The sequence below is a fragment of the Dermacentor variabilis genome, chromosome 2 (assembly GCF_050947875.1).
Source record: "Dermacentor variabilis isolate Ectoservices chromosome 2, ASM5094787v1, whole genome shotgun sequence".
Lineage (NCBI taxonomy): Eukaryota > Metazoa > Arthropoda > Arachnida > Ixodida > Ixodidae > Dermacentor > Dermacentor variabilis.
The window spans coordinates 103,947,232-103,974,598 of NC_134569.1; the positions used below are offsets into that span (position 1 = coordinate 103,947,232).

Genomic DNA, 27,367 nt, shown 5'->3' on the forward strand with positions numbered 1-27,367 from the left:
AGAGGGCCTCTTCCACATCTTTATAGGCACCTTGTCGAATGTGTTTGCATTTGCGTCTGCTGTCTGCCAAGCACTTTTCTTTATCAAACCTCTCTGCTGAGCAGATGATTGTTGACACTGTCAGTTGCAAAAGTTCGTACTTTTTTGCCAAGTCACACACTTTTTTACCGTCTTTGTAGTCCTTCATGATAGTACACTTCATTTCCAAACCTAAGGCAGTGGGCCTTCTTTTCACCGGCAACGCTGTGCATTGCCAATGATCAGCGGGCAGATCAGCCATCTTCCATTTCAGCGGCGAGTCAAACGAGGCGGAGAAACCATGTGGCCAGGAACGAATTCGATTCGACGCAACAAACAAAGATGAGCACGAGCGATTTAACCCGTTGGCAGAATTGTGCAGAATAAGGGGCCAGCTAGCAATCTGGGAGCAGCGCTGTCAGCGCAGTTGACATGGTCCATTCGTGGTTCAGAGGGTGGTGTGGCATAGAGCAATGGGCACAGCCCATTCATGTTCGGAGGAGTGGAAGGGCAACAGAAGAGAGGCATGAGAGGCTGACAATGCAGAGAAGGCTGGAAAACAAATCTATTGTATGAGCGAGCGGCGGCCGTTGTGGCAGCGGGCGAGGGTGCAGTGGCTTGAATTTCTCTTCTTTCTTCTTTTTCAAGGATTTTGCATTTCATTACTTTTCGGCACGGTCGCCCAGCAGCCAGACTTCATCGTTATAACCGATAATGCAGCATAGGAGCATTGTAGTAAGCAGGTTATTTCACCATAGAAAACATAGAAAAGCTGACGGTGCAACAGCTTCTAATTGTTATAACCAGTATATCGTTAAAACCGGTATCATTATATCATTATAAGTGTGTTCGCCAGTAATTAGGGAATACAAACAATAGGGGCCACAAAGGGTTACACTGTTCACGATGAGCTCATAAACGCTGCTTCTTATATAAATACATAAATGCAGCAAGTCGTAAACAAAATGCTGCCATGTTTCCTCTTCGAAGAAAAATTTTTGCTCTTGTTAGCTTTCGTCCTCTCCAAGAGCAATGTCAGGGACCGTCGCTGTGTACAAACCTCATAAGGCGAGGCTCTGTGTTGTGAATGAGCGTATGGGCTATAGCGAAAGCAGCCATGGCAAGAAAGTACCAGGCCCAAGTAGCCTTACCTCTGTGCTGTTGGAATGTGTGCCTGTGATAGGTGGACTGTTTTCCCACTTGCAAGCAATCTGTAGGGTCTCGGCCGTCTTCTGTTGAATGCTCTTCGTGTCATCCAGCAGAGTGATCTCGTAGAATTCTTGGATGTCTGCAAGGGGTGGAAATTAGACAATATAAGTGAAACAAAATTCACAGACAAATTACGACAGTTTATACATGACAGGGGCAAATTCAACTAATAAATTCGATACCAATATTTAGCAACATTTGCAAAATTATTACGATGTCCTAGTAATGAGATGTCCTGCAACAGATGCTGCTGACGCAGAAATGAAACCACTTCAAGATGACATGCTTATTTATCGTCCAACATCTATGCTTCATTGTTGGCAGTAAGTCCTTGTTGCAAAAGTGACTGAAAGATGTCTGAAGAAAAAATAATACAAAGTTGACATGCAGCTTTGGGATAATTGTTCAGTAGTTAGGGTCCTGATCATAATGATGCAATGATGACTGAAAAAAAAAAGAAAGGACGACGAAATGCATTCTATCAATTTAAGCTTGCACTTGGTTTGCCTGTGTGGGCTGCCTTTCTGCAATACCACACCGCACAAACAGCCATGGCAGCAGCAACATTGAAACACAGTGAAACACAGTGAAACGCACATGTGCCAATCACTTGAACTGGCCATGTCCAGAAGGTGGCGCTGACACTACTGTCAGCCCCGCACACTGCTGTTTATGTTTTAGTTGTTCCCAATGGCACAATTCACTTCCAATTATTCAATGTCGCAATTTTTGTAGCATTGGTTATTATAATACAGCTACAAAAACCATTCAAGGTGTTTGTCAATGTAAGCAAATAGCTTCCATGGAGTGCAGAAATCAAGTGGATACACTACCAATACTTGCGAAGTACCTTGCTAGCGTCTATAGCAGTGTTTCATGATAGCAACACAAATTATGTAATGTTTTGGTAAACAGAATGAGAGTGTGATGGCAACGCTAGTGGTGGCATGAAGATGATTATGTGAAGAAGATGGAGATGATGACAGCATAATGATGGCCCCATGACCAAGACAGCATGACAACAATGGCATGCCAATGGCTGCACACCTGCCCTTTCTTGTTCGCTCATTTACTCCACAAAGGCCACATACTCCTCCAACCATTCACTTTAGACTTACAGACCACATGCACTGTGGGAGTCGGTCTAAGTAAAGCTGTGGTGAGCCAGCAAGATGATACAGCGTATCTTGAGAAAAAGCACAGCAGGCTTCAGCGACAAACCCACACCGCAACACTGTCAGCTCAGACAGCTGAGAAATGCAACACAGCGCCGTTACCAACCACAGCATCTAAACCTTCAGATGCCATATAGCTCTCGTACAACAGCAATTGCATCTATGAGAGCTAGTTGGCAGTCGGAGATGAATGTGCCTAGCAATTCAGTTGCAAAAAAGCGTGCACCTTTGCATCACCTGAGGAAGTTTGGCCGCTGACCACTAGAAAATTGGTGAAAGGGCCAAAAAGGGCTGGCTTTTGCTTTAATATGGTTTAAAAGCCCCAAAAGGCTCACATACTTTCGCATGAACAAGCTTTCTTTTTTTTTTTACTGACATGACGAACATTGAAAAATTGTAACATAGAGTAACCGCCAACAAAAAGGCAGATTGTGAGCACATATTGTGCCAAATGTGTGAATGGGAATATTTTCTATTCAATTTGTGAAGCACATAATGCCAACACTCCAATAATGCCATTGGCCTTATGCATACACAACGAACACAAAACCTGAATGATTAGAACACAAGAAAACAGAGGAGGGCAATGCCAGGAAGGGAGAATATGAGATGCTATCAGACAAGAACAGCATGTTAGCATGGTCTTGTTAAAAGGCTTCTTTTTAATGAAGACAATATTTTGTATTTCTAAACCCTCCCACCTTGTCAACAGCATATGTACAATTGTGGCAGACTGAACTGGACTTAAAATTAGAAACAGGACTTGGACTATGGCAGGATAGTTCTTTGCATAAGATGATGTGACCAGGCTTTATAGTGTATACTGACATAATGAGGCTGTCAGTACAGCCCTTGCCTCCAAGAACAAGTGCTGATGACCATCACAAGATGCTTCAGATAAAGAAAAGCTAAGCAGAACACATTATTTAATTCAAACATGAGGTTAACTGATTTCGGGTATCCACCACAGGTCAAATTAACAGGATTCAACAGTACCATATTTTTGAATTCCTAATAACAATGTATGAGAACACTTCGGATGAAAACTACGAACTGCTGACTGGACTTATTGTGGCATCCCAATAAATAATTACAAGTGAACATTGGTGACTGTTGGTCCTGTGGCTATTTTCAAAATTTCTGAATAGTACTTGTTCAAGTCTTGTAGCAAACATGCCTGCCTCTGGCCTTCACATTCAATGTCTAACTGTCAACCCCCATTTCTTACTCCAAAACAGAAAACTTCATGGTACATACGCCATGTTACTCTTTGCAGCAATGCTGTCCTGAAGCAGTGATGTGCATTAGGATAGCACTGCTTTCACATGCCCATAGTCATAACAGCACTCCCAGAAGATGTAGTTAATAGCCAACCACACTACTTCCAACATCAAAGCTGCCAAAAAGACAGTCTTAACAAAGGCGGATAGAGGCACGGATGTAGCAGCTGGAGGAATGCTTTGCAGAGAAGATAAAGCTGACAAGTTCTAGAGGTCAATGAGCTTGACCTTGTCAATCACCAAATTGTTTGCACATCCTATGATGAAGACCACAGCTGTATTCTTAGTTCAGTGTGACATCTTCACCAAGCCATCATAAGGTGGCATAAGGCAAGGCCAGATACCTTTATTATGCATAAGGTCGTGGGCTTGCTGTTGGAAGGGCTTTGCTAATGAAAACATCCAGTGGTAACAGAAGTGGGGCACAGGTGTTTGAAGAAAAGGTGAAGATGATCGACATAGCCGTGAGGAGTTTGAGTGGAAAAAGGAGTTTGCAGTAGAGTGCACCAAATGAATGGCAGATGACAGTGAATGTGATGGTTGCTAAAGGTTTAATGACTCAAAGCTGTACTTGGGCTATGAGAGACACTGCAGTGGAGTGCTCTGAATTTGACAACCTAGGGTTCTACAAAATGCACCGAAAGCTAAGTACATGAGAATTTCGGTATTCTTTTCAAATGAGAATGCAGTTGCCGCAGCCGCCAATCAACACTGTCATTTGTTGCTCACTGGCAGAAAGTCATAGCCACTGAGACTCCGCAGTTGTTTGTATGTTCATCCACTGTACAATTTGATATAAATGGTCGCATAAAACTAGTTCCTCTATCCCCACGCTCTCAGTTGCACCAGACTTGCAACCAGCTGGCTCGCACAACTTCGGAGCTACAAGACATCGACAGGCAAGCGGCTGAAGCACAATAGCCTCACCACACAAGGCAGTCTGTTGCGATGCATTCACAGATGTCACATTAGGTATCAATAGCATGGCCTCATCATTGAATATTTGCTCCATTACATTAGCGACTGCAGTCACATTGTTGTTGCATTGTAGCACGTCTCAACTAGCACTACCAGCCTTCATTCACACTGTGGAGAAGTCCCATGTCCGAACACCACCTGGCTGGTCCCAGCCTGTCCTGCACCCCACTACATTTTCTTCCATGGTAGCCATGTCTACGCTGCTGTTCGGCGCATGAGCTTGAGGTGAACACAAGTTCCCACACTGCCCCTCCTTCTGTGATGACAGTGGTGGCTTCCGGTGAACAACTGCACTGTGACACCTTGCTGGGTTCCTGCTTACTAGGAACACTAAGTCAGATGCTGCCAGGATGAGGTCTTCCAACCCCTGGGGCCCTTAACCAATCTAGCTGCCAGGACACACTCCTCAACGTATGCGACACCTTACCAGCCAACTTCGAAAGCAAGGTGCCATCCAGAAAAGGTGCACCAGTTATGGTTGTACACCCTCAGTTTCAGCGGCTCCCCACCACTAACAGGAAGCATGCAGCTGCAGTTCACCAAACTCAGTGCAAAGCTCACATGACAGCCAGTGCATTCTTTCGGTCAAGAGCAGTTGTGAAGAATGGGGGCACTGCACCTCTTGTGTACAGCTTGCTGTCCTAAGTGCAGTAAGTATCTGCTACAAAGCTGCCACGATGTTGCGCAAGGAACAACAGGTCATCGGCAACTCAAAGAAAGCAGCAGCTTTTTGCTGCTCATCAGATAGTCCCTATACACAGTCCCATTCAGAAACATTTTGACTCTTCAATCATGGCTGCCACTGTTTTCAGCTAGCTGGTCCCTGCCTGTCCTATGCTCCACTTCAGCCTCTTCCTTTGCAGTGATGTTGATGCTGCTGTTCAGTCCACTCACTTGAGTGGACACAAGTTACGACTACACAAACCACATGAAAACAGTACATTTTCTTTAGTGTCTAACATCAAGCTGTGAACCTCTAAGCCAAATGGGCAAAACTCCCAAAAACGTGCAAAGATCTGATAAAGGCAACAATGAAAATCCTTGTGCTCTGCAAGCAGCAACTTGTCACCATGCTATGATCCCTTTGGCAGATTGAAACACTCATGCCTATTGTTGGTGAGATTTATGGTTTGCAAATGCATGAGCTCACCAGACAGGATTGAAAAGTTAGCAAGAAAGACTATATATGACATGGACAGTGGATACTCTTGACAAGCAAGTATTAAATGTACAGCAGGGTAGTACATCACTGAAGTTAGCACAGTGTTCTGAATTTGGCCGGTGGTGCAAGTCAAACAGAAAATGAATAAAGAAAATGAGTGGGACGTGGGGCACCTGGACTGCTATGTACTATGTATAATCACATTCCTAATTTATTGCTTTTAAGAAAACATTTTGCAATCAGTGCCATGCTATTTCTAATATGCTGCTGTTTAATTAAGGAAGTGTTTCAGGGTTCCTTATATTTTTGTCACTTGTATGGTATGCATACTTGCCTACACCACATTTTCCTGAATATGAAATGAAAACTGTGAGACCTTAGCGATTCCTGGCGCTCAGAATTCCTTTACTCAACAGCAACAGGCTCCCAGAGCAGTCATCACAATCTTCTCATGAAGAACTTCTTTGCAATACACACCATGTTGTTCTCATCTCATATGGTATTGCTTGTTGTGGCTTCCAAAATAGATACACAAATGCCTCCATTAGAAGTGTGCATGGCATGCGAATCCCAGCACATATAACCAAGTGCCAAAGCTGTATGATAACACAGTGGTTAACACACCCAGCACCAAATTGCACACTGCCAAAGGGGCATAAGTTCGAACCCTAGAGGTGATTTTAAGGAAGGGTGAAGCCGAGAATGAAGTGGTAGCAGGGTGAAGCCGAGAATTAAGCAATGGCTCGATGAACTGAGCACAATAATGATGTCGACAGCCAGCGGTGGCAACGTAACAGAAGAGACAGATGGACAAACACAGCAAGCCCTGTTTTTATCTTTCACCTGCTGTTGCAGTAAAAGTGTGTAGCATGAAGCAATGAAATGTGAGGCTCATCAGCAGAACACTTTGGTGGATGTAGCTCCAAACTGCTGAAAGAATGTACTGTCGACCCCCATTTTTCAAACTTCTACATGTCATGGAAGGTTCGCTTGACTTATCTAAAGCTTGTATCAATGTTTAACGTCTTATTTCTTAATCTCCAGAAACTCATAATAGCAACCTCACTCGGGCACAATTGCTGCACAAATGTTGCAGAATTAATATGAACTCTAACGCTTATCTTCGGCCAAGAAACATTGAGCAACACAATTTCCTACTTGCACTTCAGCCACAGCCCTGTATTTTCTGTCAAGAATTCTGTTTATAAAGTTATGGGCTTTTGAACTTATATGCAGCCATTGCAGTTTCTCACTCGCTTTTGCAGCCTTCCCAGCATGATAACAGTCTGTGCAGAATGCACATGTTCATTTGAAATGTGTTTGAGGTATTGGCAGTGGTTAGAAACTATCTAACCTATACTGTCTACTTGTGCTTACTACAAGTGTTTTTGGTGGAGACACAAGTGGTGGGCGTGCTGCCTGTCATTTCTTCTTTTACTGCTGCACAGTGGTATGTACCAGTGTTGACACTGTAGCTAGGCAGTGAGAAACATGCTGCTGAAGAATGACAACAAAAAGCTGCTTTGCATTCTTCCTTACTCCACAATTGTTCAATGAGCTCACGGGCAGTAATGGCAGTTTCATACACCACTAAGAAACCTCAACTGTGATTTACACCAAGCAATGTTTGCTTCAACAGAACCTTTACAAATCCATAGCACAGGCACTGTAACCACATTGTCGTAGGTCACCTTTAGACTTCCAGAACAATCTGTTACACATCATCATTATCATCAACAATACCTTATTTTATGTCTACTGCAGGATGAAGGCCTTTCCCAGCTATCTCCAATAATGACTCTCTTGAACCAGCTGACTCTATCTTATGCCTGCAGACTTCGTAATCTTCTGGTACCCTCGAGTGCATTTCCCTTCCCATAGCACCCACTCTATAACTCTTATAGACCTCAGGTTATCTGTTCTATGAATTACATGGCCTGCCCAACTCCATTTCTTTCTTTTTATCTCAACAAACATATATATATGTGCAATCCCCATATGCTACCTAATATAAACCACTGCCTTACTGTCTTTTAACGTTTCACCCATCATTTTTCATTCTATCACTCGTTGCGCAGTCCTTAAACGAACTCTAAAGGAAAATATTAAGTTGAGTTATTTCAACAGCTTGTCTGTCCAGAAGTCAACCATCATTTTTTGGATTCCAATATATGACTTAGTTGCGTAGAAAACTGCCACCAAAGTCCTACTGCCATTCCTCAATTTGAATCGCCCATGCCACAAATGAGGCCATGACATTATCTCCACGTCACTACCTCTGCCGCTATGTGCCAATCAGTCACTCCTCTTTCAACTCACACTGGCAGCATTCCTTGAACTGCCCGCCTCCCTCGTTGGCTCAGTATCCTGGCTAGTGGGCGGCGCCAGCCTGTAGGTGGCCTGACATCACACCACGCATCACACAAGAGAGGTACCATACTCCATGACAGGTGGAGCCACTCGGATTTTCTATTTTCGGCATCTTCTTGCTTAAAGAAGCTCTGTTCTTTCTACGAGTGATGAATTCGTTATTACAGAAGCTTAACCTTTCAATCTAGTTCGACTTAATATTATCGTGTTGACATTATCTGGGTACCTCACACATTTTCAGGGGTTATCTATTTATCTATGTATGTATGTTTGTATCTAACTATTTTCCCCACCTACCTGGGTCACTGATCGAATCGAATGATAGAGTGGTTAGCTTATCAGGCTGCCGAGGTAGCAGGGTTAGAATCGAACCATTGTATCATGTTGGTTCACCGACTTCGTGCCAATGTGTACATACATGCCTCACTTCAACAAAGTTCTCTCAAGCCGACATGGGTCGCTGTAAAAATGGGACTGGGTAGGCACCGCTGTTTGGAGAAACTCCTTTACGCTGACTTGTAATACTGGGTGCATGCCACTCAGTCTGTGCTGGTCTTCAATGAACATCTCGGGACGCCAACTTGGGTAACTAGGTGTGTGCCACTCTACAATGACAAGATCCCTTAAATTTTCCTGATGCTGAACGGAATTAAACCCCCATCACAAGGGTCCCTCAAGGACAACAACCCGAGGCTTTAGCAGGCCGCGTCATGAAGGCAGTGGGTATGTGCCGCTCTTCAGTGAACCTTTTGCCAACTTGGGTCACTGAGTATGTGCCACTGAGTATGAGGCAAGCGAGGGAATGAGCCTCAGCATTTGCAGACGCCGACATGCCACAGTTCTTGTTTTGCAGGCAAAGCACAGAGTTCTCAGCAGTGCCACTAGATGGCACAGCATGTCCAGAAGTGCATGTGCTTGCTGCGGTAAAGCTAGGGAAAGTATGGAGCATGTTTAATTAGAATGTGAAGACGTCTACCCAGCGGTCGATTTAGGCACCACTGGCCTCCTTGAAGCCCTTGGGTTCAGCGAGAGCAGTGGAAAAGTAAACATGTCCGCAATAGGGATTAGAAAGAGGCGATTGGAGGATTGGTGGAAGAAAAGTAGGGAAACAACAAAAGATGGAGATGTACAAAAGCACAATTCACAATATGGGGCCAGAAAATGTGGTTGTGGGAGTTCATAGTTTTTTTTTTTATTTTTATTGTTTAACCTAGGTAGGACATTAGGCAGTTTAATAGCAAGAGCTTGGTGGCGCAACCCACCGCCCTGTTCCAAAGGGGACGCTCATAACATCCATCCATCCATCCATGCAAGAGAGAAGCCTGATTGCCGCATGACGTTTTTCAGCCTTTGCATGCAGCAGCATGCCATGCATTTCAGAGGCATTGCAGCAGCAACGCTAAATGGTGCCGAGTGTTCTTAGGGAAACACGAAAGGGGAGTCCTGCTGTAGTACACTCCTCATACATAACACGTTTTGACGGTGGCAATACATTGTATCGATATAGCCGTCGACAGAAATCATGAGGTGGGTTCTGGCGCAATTCTTTTTCCTTTAGAGTCCCTTTAACTTCTTCTCCAGCTTTTGTTGACTTTAAAGTTTTTGTCCCATATGTTAGTAATATTAGGATGTAATGATTGACCCTTTTCATATTGACGATAGCGGCAAGTGGCCAGTCACAATTTGATAATTGCCTGCTGTATGTGCTCCAACCCATTTTTACTTTTCTGTAGATATCGTTCTCATGATCCAGGTCCCCTGTGACTGAATGCCTAATATATTCTGGCACAGATGATGAAGAAATTGAACATTTTCATGAAGATGTTGAATCAGCGATGCAAAAAGTGCAAACTCGGCATACTGTAGTCATGGGAGACTTCAATGAAAAAGTGGGGAAAAGCAGGCTGGTGAACAAGCAATTGGCAACTGCGGCATGGATTCTAGGAACAATCAAGGAGAGATGTTGGTAGAATTCGCGTAAAGGAATAAGCTGAAAATAATGAACACCTCCTTCAGGAAGCATTGGAACAAAAAGTGGACCTGGAAAACCCCTAATGATGAAACAAGAAATTAAATTAATTTCACACTTTCTGCCAATGCCATAGTGCAGGATGTAGAAGTGTTAGGTAGGGTAAAGTGCAGTGATCATAGGTTAGTGAGGGCTACAATTCACCTCAATTTGAAGAGAGAAAGTAAAATTGGTCAAGAAGAAACAGGCCAACCTAGACGCAGTAAGGGTAAAAGCAGACCAATTCAAGTTGGCACTTGCAAACGAACATGCAGCCTTAGAACAGAGAGATGAAGATGACATAGAGGCAATCAATGAAACGGTAAATAGGCTGGCTTCAGAAGCAGCAAGTGAAGTGGGAGGTAAGGCACCAGGCAACCAATAGGCATGCTCTCCCAAGTAACAAAGGATCCAATAAAAAACGACAAAGAATGAAAGTTTCCAACTCAAAAGATAAGACAGAATTCGCGGAACTATCAAAACTAATCAACCAGGAGAAAATGAGGGATATTCGAAATTGTAACATGAGAAAGACTGAGGAAGCAGTAAAATATGGACACAGCCTGAAATCAGTGAGAAGGAAACTTGACATAGGACAAACCAAGATGTATGCACTGAAAAATAAACAGGGTAATGTCATCAGCAATCTCGAACATATAGTAAACGCGACAGAAGAATTCTACACTGACCTGTACAGTACCCAAAGCAGCCACAATACCTCCATACGAAGTAGTAATAAACAGGGTACAGCTCCTTCTATAATTTACGATGAAATTAGAAGAGCTTCACAAGACATGAAACGGGGAAAAGCAGCAGGAGTAGATTGACTACCAGTCGATTTAATCAAAGATGGAGGAGACATAATGCTTGAAAAACTAGCGGCCCTTTATACGAACTATCGACTTCAAAGATCCCAGAGAACTGGAAGAACGCCAACATTATACCAATCCACAAATATGGAGATGTTAAAGAATTGAAAAATTATATGCCAATTAGCTTACATCCAGTATTACATAAAATATTCACCAAGATAATCTCCAATAGAATATGGGCAACACTGGACTTTTGTCAACCAAGGGAAAAGGCAGGCTTCAGAAAGGAATAGTATACAATGGATCACATCCATGTCATAAATCAGGTAATCGAAAAATCCACAGAGTACAATCAGCCTCTCTAGATGGCTTTCATAGATTACGAAAAGGCATTTGATTAAGTAAGGATACCAGCAGTCATAGAGGCATTACATAATGAAGGAGTACAGGATGCTTACGTAAATGTCTTGGAAAGTATCTACAGAGATCCCACAGCTACCTTAAACCTCCCCAAGAAAAGTAGGAAGATAACTATAAAGAAAAGGGTTAGACAAGGAGACACAATCTCTCCAATGCTATTCACTGCGTGCTTGGAAGAAGTATTCAAGCTATTAAACTAGGAAGGCTTAGGAGTAAGGATCAATGCCGAATATCTCAGCAACCTTCGATTTGTAGATGACATTTTCCTGTTCAGCAACACTGGGGACGAGTCGCAACAAATGAATGAGGACCTTAAGAGCGAGAGTATAAGACTGGGGTTGAAGATTAATATTGCCGCAAGCCTTCAGAAGTCATCTTAGGGGCTTAATAAATCGCAGAGCAGCTGGCTCCTGGAAAACGCGTCCGTCAGGGTTGGCTCGCAAGCAGGGTAGAGAAGCATGGTGTTCTTTGTTTTTTTGCGCTTGACCCACTCTTGCCTTCTACCCACAACCTGCATGTGGCATTATCCCCTCTTCCGAACAAAAGCATTGTTTCAATGCTGCAAAATAGGCGTAAGCGATAGAAACAAAACAAACAAACAAAAAACACAATGCAGAAAAACCGAAAGTACAAAAAAAAGAAGAAATGTGCCGCTGGCACAGTTAATGAACAGAGAGGCAACCTCACAAACAAGCTTGGTTGTCGTTGTGTCAGGGTCCGGGTCTGTGTCTGCGATGCTGTGTCCAATACCACTTCATAGTTAACGTCACTGACACAGCGTAGTACTTTACATGGACCAAAATACCAGCTCAGCAACTTTTTACAGAGGCCACGGCGGTGAACAGGGGTCCACACCCAAACTTGGTCTCCGGGGTTGCAGGACACATCCCTGTGGCGGATGTTGTAGCATTGTGCGTCCGTCTGCTGCCGCTGGCCAATGTGCAGCTGCCCGAGCTGCCGAGCTTCCTTGACACGCTCAGCAAATTCATCGTTACCAGTTGTCAAGTGGTCGGTGTCTTGACACGGCAGCATAGCATCCAGCATCGTCTGGACTTCGCGACTGTAGAGAAGGCGAAATGGTGTTAATCGCATCGTCTCTTGCACGGTGGTGCTTCATGTAAGGCAAGATCCGGTCCCATGTTTTGTGTTGAACGCCAATGTACATGGCTCTGAAACCGTGGCTCGTGGGATGGCCTGTGTCTCAGCATAACGTGTTGAATAATCAGTCGCGACGATCACGCATTTGTTGCCGTCTGCAGAAAGAGGAAACGGTCCGAGAATGTTCATGCCGACTTGGTCGAAAGACAAGTGAGGTGCTTTGAATGGTCGAAGGAAGCCAGCCGGCTTAACGGAATATGTCTTTCGATGCTGGCATTTACGACGGCCTTTAGCATACTGTTTGACATTTACCAAGAGCCCGGGCCAATAGTCCATCTCGCTTACTCTAGCGAGTGTTCGTGAGAAGCCTAAATGGCCAGATGTGGGTTCGTCATGGCAAGCAAAGAGGATGTCGTCTCGCATGTCTCTTGGAACCGCCAGGAAGTAAGCACGGCTGTTTGAACGGGCATTCTTCTTATACAGCACATTGTCTCATAGACAGAAGGATTTCAACGAGAGAGACAGATGGCCTGGTATGGCTGTGCCGCGGCCCTCTAAATGATCAATGACCGGTCGAATCTCAGTGTCGTCACGCTGCCGTGTGATCAAGTCCGACGAACTAATGGTGCCCAGGAAGCCATCATCGTTTTCTGTTTCCTGACTGACATGATCAATGGGTGTGTGGGACAGTGTATCAGCATCTTTGTGCTTATGGCCAGACCTATAAACAATAGTGACATCAAATTCCTGTAGCCTCAAGCTCCACAGTGCCGGTCGTCCTGAAGGGTCATGCATGCTTGCCAACCAACAGAGGGCATGGTGGTTCGTCACAACTCTGAAGGCACAACCACAGAGGTAGGCGCGCAACTTGATAATCACCCACACGAGTGCGAGGCACTCTTTCTCTGTAGTTGAATAATTCACCTCGGCGCGAGACAGTGAGCGGCTGGCACAGGCTATGACTCTTTCCACTCCATCTTGGCGTTGGACGAGCACTGTGCCAAGGCCAATGCTACTGGCGTCGGTATGCACCTCTGTATCGGCATCATGAAGAAAATATGCAAGAACGGGTGCCGACTGTAGGCGGTGTCGTAATTCAGCAAAAGCTGCCTGTTGCTCATTATGCCAGACAAATGGTGTGTCGTCCCTTGTAAGGTGAGTCAGAGGCTTTGCTATCTTCCAAAAGCCATTCATAAACCAGCGATAGCAGGCGCACAAGCCCAGAAAGCGCCAGATGGAATTCTTATCAGCAGGAGCTGGAAATGCGGCCGTAGCGGCAACCTTATTTGGATCAGGTTGGACCCCTTTGGCACTTAGTACATGCCCGAGAAACTTGAGCTCTTCATAACTGAAGTGGCACTTTTCCAACCGATCAGATGGCTTCTCGCACACTCCGCAGACGGAGAAGAAGCTGCTCGAACATTTCATAAAATACGACCACATCATCAAGGTTCATCAAGGTACTCAAGACAAGTCTGCCACTTCAGTCCAGTGGGGACAGTGTCCATCATTCGCTGGAAAGTAGCCGAGGCTGAACACTAGCCAAAAGGAAGGGCTTGAAATTTGTGGAGACCATCTTTCTTGTGGACTCATTCGTCTACCTCGATTTGCCAGTAGCCAATTTTTAAATCAAGAGAAGAAAAATAGTGGCCACACCATAACCTATCTAACGAGTCGTCAATACACGGCAGTGGGTACACGTCCTTTTTAGTCAAGTGTTATGCTTCTGGTAGTCAACACAGAAGCGGGGCGTTCCGTCTTTCTTTTTGACAAGAACGACCGGACACGACCACGGCCTGTTGGAAGGCTCGATGATGCCATCGGCAAGCATCTCCCGAACCTGGGTACATATGGCTTCACATTCTATTGCTGACATGCAGTAAGGCTGCCGGTGTATCAGGCGTGCGTCCTCAAACGTGGTGATTTTGTGTCTAGTGATGGGAGTCTGACGTACCTTTGAAGAACTCGCACAGCAAGTCCAGAATTCATGCAAGAGCTTGCGCAGTGCTGTCTGGCTATCGGCGCACAATTCAGAATTGATGTCGATATGGCCTAGAGCCATGTCTGCTGTCTCCACTACTTCCGACATGAAACAGTTGTTAACGTTTGCTACTTCATCTGAAAATGCTATCGAAATGCCGCAGAAAAGGTGTCGATGCTCATTGCTAAAGTTATATATATCAAAACGTTTATTAAAAAAAAAAGTGCAGAAAGCGAGTGGGTGGAGCTCCTAGTCCAGGGCCCCACTGGTTTGTGCGGTCCACCGTGCCTGGTTGAGGAGCGCTTGCTGCATCTCCCCATCCTCGTTGGCGAGCCAAGTCTCCCACTGCTCCCTTCCGGAAAGTGTGCCGGCTATTTTCGGGGTATTCATTTTGGGTGGCCTGTTCTGGCAATCCCACGTAATGTGGGCGAGAGTTGGCTGGCCTCCGGACCACGGACAGTGAACGCTGTACAGCGTTGAGTGAATGGCATGTTTCAAATAAAGGTTTAGAAATGTGTGCATCTGTATTCAGTGCCAGTCATAAGAGTCCCGCCTGGATAGGCCAGGGTGTGGTGGACTGTACTACTTTCTTCGCTCGCGCCATTGGTGCTCAAGGATGTCTTGTGGTAAGAAGGGGTTTTCGTCAGAGTGGTTGGGCGCTCGGTTGACAAAAGCCCGAGCTGCACCATCCGCTCTCTCATTGCCCTCGAGTCCTGCGTGACCCGGGCACCAGATGATCATGTGTTTCTGCATTAGGTTCGATCCTAATAGGTGAGTGGTAAGTTGGTAACAAGCAATTGTGATTGGCCATCACGAAGCTGTATAACACTTCTAGCCACTTAAAAACCTTGCTTTAGGAGGTGTTCCAAATTAGTTTCAGCCACCGCTTCACCATCACGTAAGCCACAGCATGCAACATTGATGAGGACACTGGCTCGTGGAGGAAGCGTTACACTGTCTCCAGAAACACGAAGTACGTTGTAATGCTGTTGATCATTTTGCACATTGATTGCTAGTCGGCTGAGAATGTGATACGACACTCTTGAAGAATAATAATAGTGCCATACTCCTGCACGAATTCAACGCCAAAAATAATGTCACAGGGGCATTTGCGTAAGACAAGGCAACACGGAACGAATGTAGATCCCTCAATTTCAACTCTAGTCATGCAGGCGCCCAGTGGGGTAACGACGTGGCCGACAGCCATTCGATTCTGTGAGCTATACCAAGGCGTAATTACTTTCTTCAGCCGCATTGCCGTTTTCCAGCTTAATATAGAGTAGTCTGCACCGGTCTCCACTAAAGCACTAACGGCATAACGGTCAATAGTCACTGCTATATCGAGAAAAAGCCGGTCGTCCTGTTCAGCTCCAGGTGGTGTCAGATCGAGACCTGTCCGTGTCTTCATCGATCGGGGGTCTTCAGCACTTCAATCATCAGTGGCCTCGCACTCAAAGATCACTTTAGTTAGTTTTCCAGACAGGGACTGGGTGACCATGCGGTAGAATACCGCTGGGGTGGAGGCGAAAATCGTCTCGGAGACGGTGACTACAACTGCCGCCTGGCAGGCGGTGGAAAGCGCTGCTGAGAGAGGTAGTCCTCAATGTCCCGAGGTCACTGGCCGTATCGAGGCGACAGCGAGTACGCGGAAAAGCCACGAAGTTCGAGATGCCGGTATGGGCACTGGCGGTACGGGTGGTCAGCTTCACCGCAGTGGAAGCACACAGGCCAGCGATCGGGTGTGCGCCAAACATCTGACTTCCAGGAGATGTGCGTCTATCATTGATGTAGCGGACTGGTTACTCCGGACGATGGGCAACTGGAGCGGCATGGGCCAAGGACGGTGGCGTGTACCCAGCTTCGCAGTACGACATCGGCTGTGCGGAGTGATGTGACACTGCAGGAGTAGCACGAACGAACAGCAACAGAGAGGAAGCAAAATGCCTTAAGGCTTCCACGTAGGTCGCTCGGCAGTATTCAATAGGTCCAGCCGCAGCATTATCAGAGGCAATGTATCATGGAGGGCCTGGTGCAGCTCGTCTTTGATAACTCTTGTAAGAGAGCTTACCGTAGGGTGCGATGTTGGTATGATGCTGGCCTTTTGCAACACTTCACGCACTACAGTGTATGAGCTCCCACAGACAGTCACTGTTGCTTCCGAAGGTCGTGAAAATGTCAGCAGATTACATGCTGTTCACTTACCGCTCATACAGGTTGGACCGATGCAGAAGCATCTTTTCCATGGTCATGGCCTCAAACAAGAACTCCACAACCATCTTCGGAGGGCTCCGCACGAGACCAGCAAAGTGCTGCTCCTTGACTACGCGCATCAGCTGACGTAACTTCTCCTCTGTCGTTCCTGGGTCAGCTCATCTGAAGATGCATGTCACGTCTTTGATGTATGTGGTCACAGTTTCGTTCGGCAACTGGGTGCGGGCCTGAATTGCTCGTTCCGCTCGTTCGTGGTGATCAGCACTGGTGTAGGTTTCCAGAAGCTAGACAAAATTCGTGCCACCACGTCAGTTGCTCCTCACGGTTCTAAAACCATGTACACGCACCATCCTCTAGGTATAAGTAGACGTGTCTCAGTTTTGCCGCATCATCCCAATGGTTCAAGGTGGCCGTGCGCTCGAAGTCGACGATCCAGTCTTTGAAATTTTCGAACACTGCGCCATGGAACGTCATTGGGACCCATGGGCTCTCAAGTGAATACCGTTTCAACATCGTCCTCTCCATAATGGTTGAGGCAGGTTGAGCGGAAGCACTGTTCATACTGTTTGAAGTGGTGGGAACCGTAGCGACGACGACTTTCGGAGCTAGTCGCCTGACCCTGCGGCTGCCCTGATGCACGGGAGTCGACTGGCACTGGATTCATAGAACGGACCCTTGGAGCGGTTTGCAACATCTGTGAGGGCTAGCCGCACCTCCACCAGTTTGTCACAAGCCTTTAGAAGTCCTTTTGGGGGTTTAATAAGCCGCAGAGCAGCTGGCTCATAAAAAACGCATCCGTCGGAGTTGGCTTGTGAGCAGGGAAGACATGCGCAGTCCTCTTTGTTTTTTTGGGCTCAACCCACTCTTGCCCTTGACCCACTACCTACATGTGGCAATATACAGAAGACAAAGATAATGATCAATAGCCGGGCAAGGGAACAAGAGTTCAGGACTACCAATCAGCCTCTAGAGTCTGTGAAAAAGTATGTTTACCTAGGTCAATTAGTCACTGGAGACCACGATCATGAGAAGGAAATTTACAGAAGAATAAAAATATAAAAATGGGTTGGAGCACATTTGGCAGACATTGTCAGGTCCTGACTGGAAGCTTACCATTACCATTAAAAAGAAAGGTGTACAATCAATGCATTCTACCGGTGCTGAAATATGGGGCAGAAACTTGGAGACTGACAAAGAAACTCGAAAACAAGTTAAGGAATGTGCAAAGAGCAATGGAACAAAGAATGTTAGGCATGACGTTAAGAGACAGGAAGAGAGCGGTGTGGACCAGAGAGCAAACAATGATAGCCGATATTCTAATTGAGATTCAGAGAAAGAAATGGAGCTGGGCAGATCATGTAATGCATAGGTTAGATAACTGATGGACCATTAGGGTTACATAATGGGTGCCAAAAGAAGGGAAGCACAGTCGAGGACGACAGAAGACTAGGTGGGGTGATGAAATTTATAAATTCACAGGTGCTAGCTGGAATCGGTTGGTGCAGGACAAGGGTAATTGGAGACCGCAGGGAGAGGCCTTCGCCTGCTGTAGACATAAAATAGGATGCTGCTGATGATGATGATGACAATGGTGATGATGATGATGGCACAGATTCTAGAAGCTGGCTGCTCTCTTGCCAGGCTACTGAACGTTACCTCAGTATTCTGCATATTAATCTTCAAACTTCAGACTTCATGGGCTAAAGTCCTCAGTCATTTGTCGCACACCAGTACACAACATGGAACTGAATTTGGTCAAGTGCAATTTCTAAAACACAGCAATGACTCAGCGCAGTTGTAAACATAGAACAACAGAAACTTTAACAAAAAATTTCAGCGCCCAGGCATGACTGGGACTTGTGCAGGAGCCACTAGAGACACTGTGGCTCTCATACAAGTCTTGGTCACACCTTGTAGATCTGCTTGACTCTCAAAAAAATGCTGAATTAGTTGTACTGCCCAAGCGAGTCCGACACTAGGAGAGCTCTGCCATGATGTATATAAGCAGGGCTTTCACTCCACTGAGTTCTCTTGAAATTCTTGACATTCATTTCCCAAAATATGTAGGAGCCATAAGAAGCTGCACTAAGCCTTTGACACACAGTCACAAGAAGGCGCTAGGAAGAGGAGACATGAAACATCAAAAGTGAAAAAATTCAGAGGGAAATTATGAATTGTACCACAGTTACAATGTTGTTGAGGTGTATCACATGAACAACAAGAAATAGTCAGGACGGTCAAGAACACACAGTAAAAGAACAAACATCTATCTTACAAGAAAAACATGCAGGTAATAAGAATCCTGAAGAACTAGAAATTAAAATGTTTAGAGAAGGTTGCCTACCTAGCAAAGCCTGGAAGAGCCGACTCTTGAAGATGCGGATCACACGCTCAATGGCATTGCGTAGCTGCTTGTCCTGCGGCTTGTTCAGCCTGCTGTGGTACTCTTCCAAGAGCTCCAGTGCCCTGTGGGCTTCTGCAAATAACACGAGTGTGTTAAAATCGCTGACAAATAGAAGAAACTCAAGAAAAATGTTTGCTAGAACACTTTTTACAAAAATTTCCAAGTCGTATAACTGATAGCAGACATCTGTAGGCCAGTAATAGGGAAGGCGGCAAGCACCATCTCAACAAATTCCTCCACAAGGTTTCTCAAAATCGTTTATCTTGGTGGCCTGTAACACCACCAGCAACAGCTTTCACTGGTCAGCATGCTTTCTTTTTCTCTTTTTAACAAGACTGGCAGGGAACTGTGGAATATGTTACAATCTGCCATTTGTCCGAAGAACTACATATGCTGATGGCATAGGCAAAACGCCTCCCGAAACTTTCAATTTGCCATGTAGTAGTCGTCTGTACCAGATCCCCATAGTGGGTCGATGCTGCAAAAACCTTTCCCGAAATAAAATTCTGGCTATGCTTGTGTCCATATGCTCATTAATTGTGTTATTCATAATCCAGTGGCAGAAATTGCTGTAACTAGCAGCTTGGTGCTGCAAGTGAAAGATTTCATGTGCAAAGGCCTCACTTGCTTTCTGCAATTATGACTGCTAATGCTGCTCCGCAGAAAGTAGGCCCTCCTCATGCGGCCACGCACAGCAGGCTTCTGCTGTGGCACAATTTGACAGATGAAACACTGCCAATGCACTGGTGTGAAATGCTTCTATCAAGTTTGAACTATGCTGTACGCCACAACTGCTTTGAATAGCCTCTTCTTGTTTTCACAGTGGCAGGGCCCGCTTAATATAGGCAGTAAAAATAAACAATGTAATACTGGAACGTCCAAAAATGTGCTGTTACCACTCGCCGGAAATGACACAGAACCCAGAACATTGAGAACCAGCATGGCTCCTTCGTATGAGCTCTAAGATTAGGCAGCACCGCACATTACGCTGTAAATTATGGAAGCCATGGTCTTGGATTTGTGTCATAACTGATAACCATCACATACTCGTGTTGTCTGCTTAGGTGCTATTTCAAGGCTGTTAATAAGATTAGATAATTACTAGTCCTGAAATTTTCCCCAAGACTTTTGAGAGGCACCAATGAAATTATACAAGAGGTGCAGGGTACCTCATGAAAGCTGTGCATCCAATATATGTATCCAATAGGCATCCAATACTGCAAAGTTGGCCAGCTCTGGAAAGCTGCTTTCCAACCAAAATTTTTTGTTCACAGACTTAGTTCTATGATACATTCAAGAAAAACATGGGATTGACATCTGGTCCTTATAAATTGATTGCCATTTCCTTTACTGAGAACTAAGAACACTTTTTCCCTTACAAGGAGGTGTGAGATAATTTAGCAGGTGTAAGGGAAATTTACTGATTATAATGCACAAAAAACATCAGGGAAGTGCAATACACTCTAGCTAAGTTACACTTTTCTGTACCTACCCTCTCACACTTTCCCTCTGAGTGGTCCACACTTAGATCTCTTGCCCACAGGCAAGAGATCTCAGTTGGAAAACAGCAAGGCAGCATAGTTGACTTACACAGTTGGCAAGTGAGGAACAGTATAAACGCCACCCTAACATTTGAAGCCCTCACTATCTGCAAACTGATTCAAAAGTATCTGAAATTTCAAACAATCACTGTCACATCAATGACACACAACAAACAGAATACAAGTATGTGTATGATTGACTTTAAGAAACTTGGTAAAATTCCCACACCTGTAGTTATTAAGGTGTTAAAGAAATAGGGGACCCAAACTTGAGAGACGCTATCGGCAGTGCATACCAGACAAAGCAAAAAGAGTGCAAAAGCTCTTAAGGGGAGTTTGGGTTTTTATGTATGCCAAGCTGCTTGGGTGCACTATTTCTAAAACTCGTTACTAATGGTGGCACACTTTTGCATAGCTGTGTCTGTCACAGTGACACTGCCCTTTGTTCTCAAATGCATGCACCATTACTGTAAAATTCACATTAGGAACAAATATGACATTGCAGGCATAATATATTCCACAAAAGCTGCTGTGCAGCTCTACAGAAAGCGAAGGAATGATGAGCACAGCTGTGGGGAGGGATGTATTTATTGTGGACAAAAATAAGTTTACATGAACAAATGAAAAGTATACAAAACTGATAACAAATAGCAGAATAAAAAGACTTCAAATGGTGAAGATAAATCAAGGTGAATATAAGAAACGTATATGCATGCTTAACAAAAATTTGTACATTCAAGCTGGCTGATGAGCACAGCTAATTTGTCCTACAGCTATGCACAGCTAAAACATGACCCACTTACTCCCAAGTAAAAATGACTGACTACTTGAAGTAGTTCACTATCAAATTTGAAGCTGTTGATGAGGTAGTAACTGAGACCATAAAGATAACCCAGTTATGTCAAAGCTCGACATGGAAAATCTTGGCTGGGGCATATGTACACCATACTGCACATGAAGTGAGGTGAATTACAGCATAAGCTGAAATTCTTTATTTTTAAAATATTTATAGTGTATTAACTGACAAATGTACATGCCACCAAATTTTTGTGGACGTATTTGCCACAGAGAAAAGGAAGCAAGAAATCTTTTAGCCTTTCTGGCCACAAACGTAAACTGTAAGGAAGGAAAGTATATATATCTTTGTGTTGTACTTTTACTGCGTGTTCCGAGCTGTCACAAGCTGTATTTCTAATTATCCCCGATATTTAGGCCCGTAAAATAATACAATGTTGCATAATGTACTTACACTACCTCAAGGCATAATTTAATGCATGGAGCTTGCAAGTAGACATGTGTGCAGGGTCACTGACTCTACTTTCTTTAAGCACTTTAACTGCCTTGCAGCTGGTATATTCAAAATTAATCACTCATTCATGAGCACAGGAAATGATAGTGCTTGTAGACTGTGCAAGCATCAAGCTTTCTTGTTACAGTAAGTCTACGTGTAAAATAAAGAACTTTGCTCGAGAGAATAGTAAGCATTGACAGTGAAGTGCCCTGGAGTGAGAGTTACAAGTATTGGCATTAATAAAATAGCAGTAATTACTTTTTTTTTTCATCTTCGAGTGCACACATGAAAGCCACTATCTTGATTTTTTTTTCCTTTTTTTTTCCACCTCCCGAGCCGAGTTAAAAACTAGAATAAACAAGCCGCGTCCCTACGTGGAAGGGGAGAGAGAACAAAAAAGCGTGAATATGAAGCTGAAAAACCCTTCTATCTGCACCAAGGAATGAAAACAAACAGAAGTCGTCAAACGTAAACAAGAAAATGAGAAGAATAAAACACGAACAGCCGAAAGCGCGCACAGCTTTCCTGTCCATCAATTCTGACGAGTTGTACACAAACGTGCACTATTTATACGCAGCTGTCAGAACTCCCACCCTTCTGTGTGTCATCACTTTGGCTCGTGACGCAACGTGCGGGGCAACCCCCACTAAGCGCACCGCGGTAATGTCAATTTCCAGCACTAAGCATCAATAGAGCTAATGCAAATTGATGTTCTGTTATTTCCCTCAGCGAATCGTCTGCTATTTATCCCTTTCATCAGGTAGTGCAACCCATTGCAGCGTCCGAAGAGGCCCTGCTCCAATCCGCATGCGTCAGTAGTGTCATTCGATCGGCAGCCCGCGTCTAGCTTTACACGGCCGCCAACCACATAACATTTCGCAGCGGTGCCTACACGAAATCAAACCTAAATGCAGCCTCAACAACTTCCAACCTTTTCTGGCACTGCAAACGAGCACATACCGCTGCACTACTGCAGGTCAGAACGGCGGCAGCGGCGGCGCGCCCACCGCCGTACGTCAAGGGCCGTGCGCGACCGATTAGTCGCGCTTCGAGCGCACCTATCTACATCTGAGCCACCGTTATCGCTACAACCTGCGCGGCGGAGCACACAAATGATGCGACAGACTGAGCGGGAGTCGCAGCAGCGTCTGTCAGCGATAAGCCGCAGCCTCCGGGCGCGCAACCACTGCTCGAGCCGCGGATTCAGCGGCAGCGTGCGAGCGCCGCGCATTCCGCCGCTACTGACCCATGTTCGCTGGCCGTCGGCTGTTATCCGCTGGCTCTGCAGTGGTATCGCGCACACAAGGGAGCCTCACCGTCGATGTGCATCGTGGAGACACCGGTCGAAACACAGCACAAACCACGCAGCCTCCTCCAGCGAGCAGAGCACAACAAATCCTGCGGCACGGAAGCGTGTTTCCCTTTTTTCTTTTTTGCTTTTCTCCTGGGGAGTGACAAATCGGGCACTCTAGGCGGGAGAGGGAAGCGAAAACCCGCAAAGCTCTTCGGCGAAGTCAGTCGGACGGCGCTTTGCTCTCAGACACTGCGGGCACGATTCATCGAAGAGTAAATTAAACCTACTACTGAAATGATCTTACCACCTTGTTTACGGACTGGCATGGCCGTTGTCAAAGCAGCAGCCGCGGACTAGCGTCGGTATCCAGCGAAACACCTTCGTGATTCCTCCGCAAACAACTGATGGAAGAGAGCCGACTCCAGTGCAAACAACGAAGCAGCACAAAAAGGGATGACCGCAAATTTTCGGCTAAAAAACACGGCGGCAGCAAGTGGTTCTTTTCAACACCACCGACGAACGCAGAGGATACCGCACCGCGAAATGAAATCAAACGATACACACACTCTCGCAGCGGCGCGGCGGCGGCGCTACAAACCAATATGGCGGCACCCAAGTTGCCTCAGTGTCACGTGGGCAAATTTGACCAATGGGATAAAAACAATAATAATTTATTCGTTTTTCATTGGGCCTCGAATATACGCGGCAGTTTGACTGCGGTAGAACGCGCGCGGACCGAAATGTCCATCCGTCAGCCTTCGAGTTCACGGTACATTTGCATGGGTTTCTTGCGTTGCGTCGTCCACGACGCTTTTATAAATGAACGCGTTTTTTTTTTCGCTGTATGAGAAACAGTGCAGGGGCATTGTGTCAAGGAACGCACTGAAACATGTTATCAAAATACGCGCACGAAAACAATTATCCTTCCAAATAAATATTTCTCCATCACAACACGCCTTTTTCAAAGAAAATAATTTCAATACGTCAGACTACAATTAGTATTGCAGCACTCGCACAATCGAATATTATCGTCAAATTCGCGTTTGGACCGAAGTGGAAAATCTCAATTTCCAGGCAACATACAAAAACTTTTGAAAACTGCAAACATACAGCCTGAAACCTGTTGAAGTCGTAAAATATTCTGTCACATTCGCCTTGCGATCATGTGTACAGTAAACAAAAACTTGCAAATTCATCTCTAGCTTCGTTTCTTTCTTTTTTCTTTCTTTCTTTCCTCGGTTAAACCTAGCTCTTCTATAGTCGTCCGCGTTATTGAGGACAAGTTGACGGACAATTTATTACTGCCAATCAATGGCGTCACTAATGGAGAAGGGGGGGGGCACTACCCTGGGTGCAGGGCTGGGCGTTATCGAAGATAGCATATGTATATTAGATACTACCTTAAGATACCCTTTGGGTATCTTGTATGTGCATCATGGTACCTGGCACAGACGCAAGGTACACCTGTGGCAAAAGCCACAGTAACACTCACAGTCATTGACAGCAGTTCAAATTTATTCTGAGGCAACACCTTTATGCTAACTCATTCTTCTAACAACCAAATACGACTGAGAAAAGCAAATACTGTGCGCCACTAATATTAATAATAAATACAATTTTACTTATTAACTTCTTAATTATACTCGTTAGGTAGAATGTTTTAACCGCACAATGGAAGTCAAGCCGGTGCATATGCTTATAGCATACCATTTTGTTGTAAGCATCAACAAAATAGAACTAGGGCGCTATAACGTAAAGCTATTCCAAACTTTTCTATTCCAATTCTGCAATCAGGCCACCGCCATTGGTCAAAAACTTTTTTGGACCACCCCCACTTCACCTCTCTGTTACGCAACGTCACAAAAACCGCGATAGCTCCCCATCTGATATGACGTACACACACTGATTATGCATGATTTGACCGAACAAAATAAAACAAGTTATTTCTGATCCGACGCCTTTGCACCATTAGCCCTCGCTATTGGTCAAAAAATTTCGGGCCGCACCCACTTCACCTGCCTGTCACGCGACGTCACAAAACCGCAAAAACTCACCGCGTCAAGGCGACGTGTACGCGTTAAAGATGCATTAACATGCCGAACAAAAGTGAATTTTCGTCTGAATAGCCGCAGGCTGCCCCGTTCCGAAAGGAATAAAAAATGGCTGCCGCCGATCGCTCAGGCACTGGCTACTCGCACCTGCCGGAGGGCATGGGTTTATTTGCGTATAATCAAACTTTTTGCATAGCCGTGTAACGTTTTCGAGCACTTCCGGCAGGCTTACGACCTCGTTCTGCCAACTCTTCTTTACTAAGGATTCGTTTTAGCGTAATTGTTAAGCTTCCGTTGAATGCCGCCGCGATTTTCGACCAGCCACTGCAGGCCAAACAAAGGAAAGCGGACAATCGCAGACGCCGGCACACCCTCTTCATTCGGTTATCGATTTTCAGTGCAGTGGCTCAGCCCTATCGAATCCCTCTCCACTTCAGCGTGCTCCTCGCCTCTTGTCAGTCAATTAGATAAGACAAGCCGCTCTGTGTAGGCAATGTTATTCGTTTTTCAAGCAAACAAAAGTGACCTCCTATGACCACCCCCCGAAATTAAGACGCATACCCCCCCCCCCCCTCCCTGCCCCACGCCACCACTTCTCGGTCACGCGCATCGTTGTTGCTTCGTTAGTTCAACTTTCTTTGTTTAGACTGATCCAGGGACCAGGAAAGGGATTCAGTTCGTGGTCAGCTGGTCTGAACGCACGTGGAACGAGTTGCGGCCAGAGAAAATGCTAATTGCGTTTAACGCTTTTTTTTTTCGTTATTTCCTCGAGCGACGGCTCGCCGCGACGCTGACAGATCCCCGGAACCATATACTCGTGATACGGGTTAGATAAGGTGGAAAACAATATAACACGAGACAGCGTCCATCATCAAACCGTGCAATAACCCTTAAACTCAAAGGCAATACCTAGGTTAACGGGTGACTGTCACCCGCTAACTCGCCTGGTTTTTAACTAATTGTACTGCTCTTTTCGTGAAAAATTGCTAACTGGACACAAGGGTCTCAAGGATTTGAGAAATTAAGCGATCTACTAAGGGAGAGAGCCAAGGCAACAGCCAAATAGGAAGGAAAAGCGAAAATTAACAAATTTAACCGTTGCTTATGAAAATATTTATGGATCAATATCTTTTTATTTAAAAAGGAAGTAGAGAAAACGCCGCCGGAAGTGGAGGACAATTCCGTGTGTTCTGAATGGCCTTCTACAGTTATCATTCGAGCAGCCTAACTTAGCCATTTCTCCGCTGTGCTTATGTAGGTGTTTTTCTAACCTTCCACGGTGGGTGCAGTACGTCTAGAATCGCAGCTTCTTGCGCCATATGCGGTTGTACGAAAACTGGCGGCCACGGATCGTTACGTAACTTCCCAAATAACTATACGAGTCGGTTGTGTAACTTGTTATATATAGAGCAGTAAACGAGGGATCCAAAAGACCCCCCCCCCCTCCCCTGTGAGTGTTCCACAAATACATATTTCTCGATAATTCTTCCAGAATCGGATACAACTTAAGTCTGCAATGAAGCCCCGCCCACGCCCTCATAACCACCAGCGACTGTTCCTCCGCGAAGCTGCAAATAATTCGTACTTCAAACTTTTTCTGTTACCCAAATAAGGCAGCAGTTACAAAAATAAAATTATTAGCGCGTAATTTTATAATTTGTCCCCTCGCCTATTATAGTGGAATGGCGAATGCCTAATTGTTTATTGAACTGAAATAACATGCTTGCTTCGCTACAACTATTACTTGTCAAGTTTCACTTCAGTTGGCAGTGAAGTTGCATGAGTAAAACGAGTTCAGCAGTGAAATGAACTGCACCGCACACTTTTGAAGAGTGAAATGCTCAGACTCCATACATTTTGTCCATGTCTGTTGCACATCTCCTTGCTTCCGCCGATGAAAAGACTCTTCAAGAACAGCAGACGCTCCGGAGGTATGAAGTACGACGCCCATAGAGTTTCTCACTACATTACCTAGAGGAAAATCTGGCGCTGCTGCGCTGTGGTATGCATGGGAATGCCGGTATATTGTGGATTCGGATTGGCATCGTTCTCGTAGAGACGGGA

At 45.2% G+C, this 27,367-nt stretch overlaps 1 protein-coding gene across 5 annotated transcripts in view; it reads right to left on the reverse strand.

Annotated features, from left to right (window-relative positions):
• dlg1 (MAGUK family member discs large 1) overlaps nt 1-23,835 on the reverse strand; it is a 717,696-nt gene extending 693,861 nt beyond the window's left edge. For 2 of the 5 annotated variants that reach the window (XM_075681545.1, XM_075681543.1), the window contains exons 1-3: nt 23,557-23,835; nt 19,067-19,198; nt 1,170-1,306 (exon numbers count right to left, since the gene is read on the reverse strand). In XM_075681545.1, the coding sequence (XP_075537660.1) occupies nt 1,170-1,306; nt 19,067-19,198; nt 23,557-23,578 (291 nt within the window). In that variant the 5' untranslated portion in view covers nt 23,579-23,835. Of the gene's footprint in view, nt 1-1,169; nt 1,307-19,066; nt 19,199-23,204; nt 23,488-23,556 lie in introns of those variants that run through there. The other 3 variants (XM_075681544.1, XM_075681546.1, XM_075681550.1) reach the window with 3 other exon arrangements.
• Between the last annotated feature and the right edge of the window lie 3,532 nt (nt 23,836-27,367).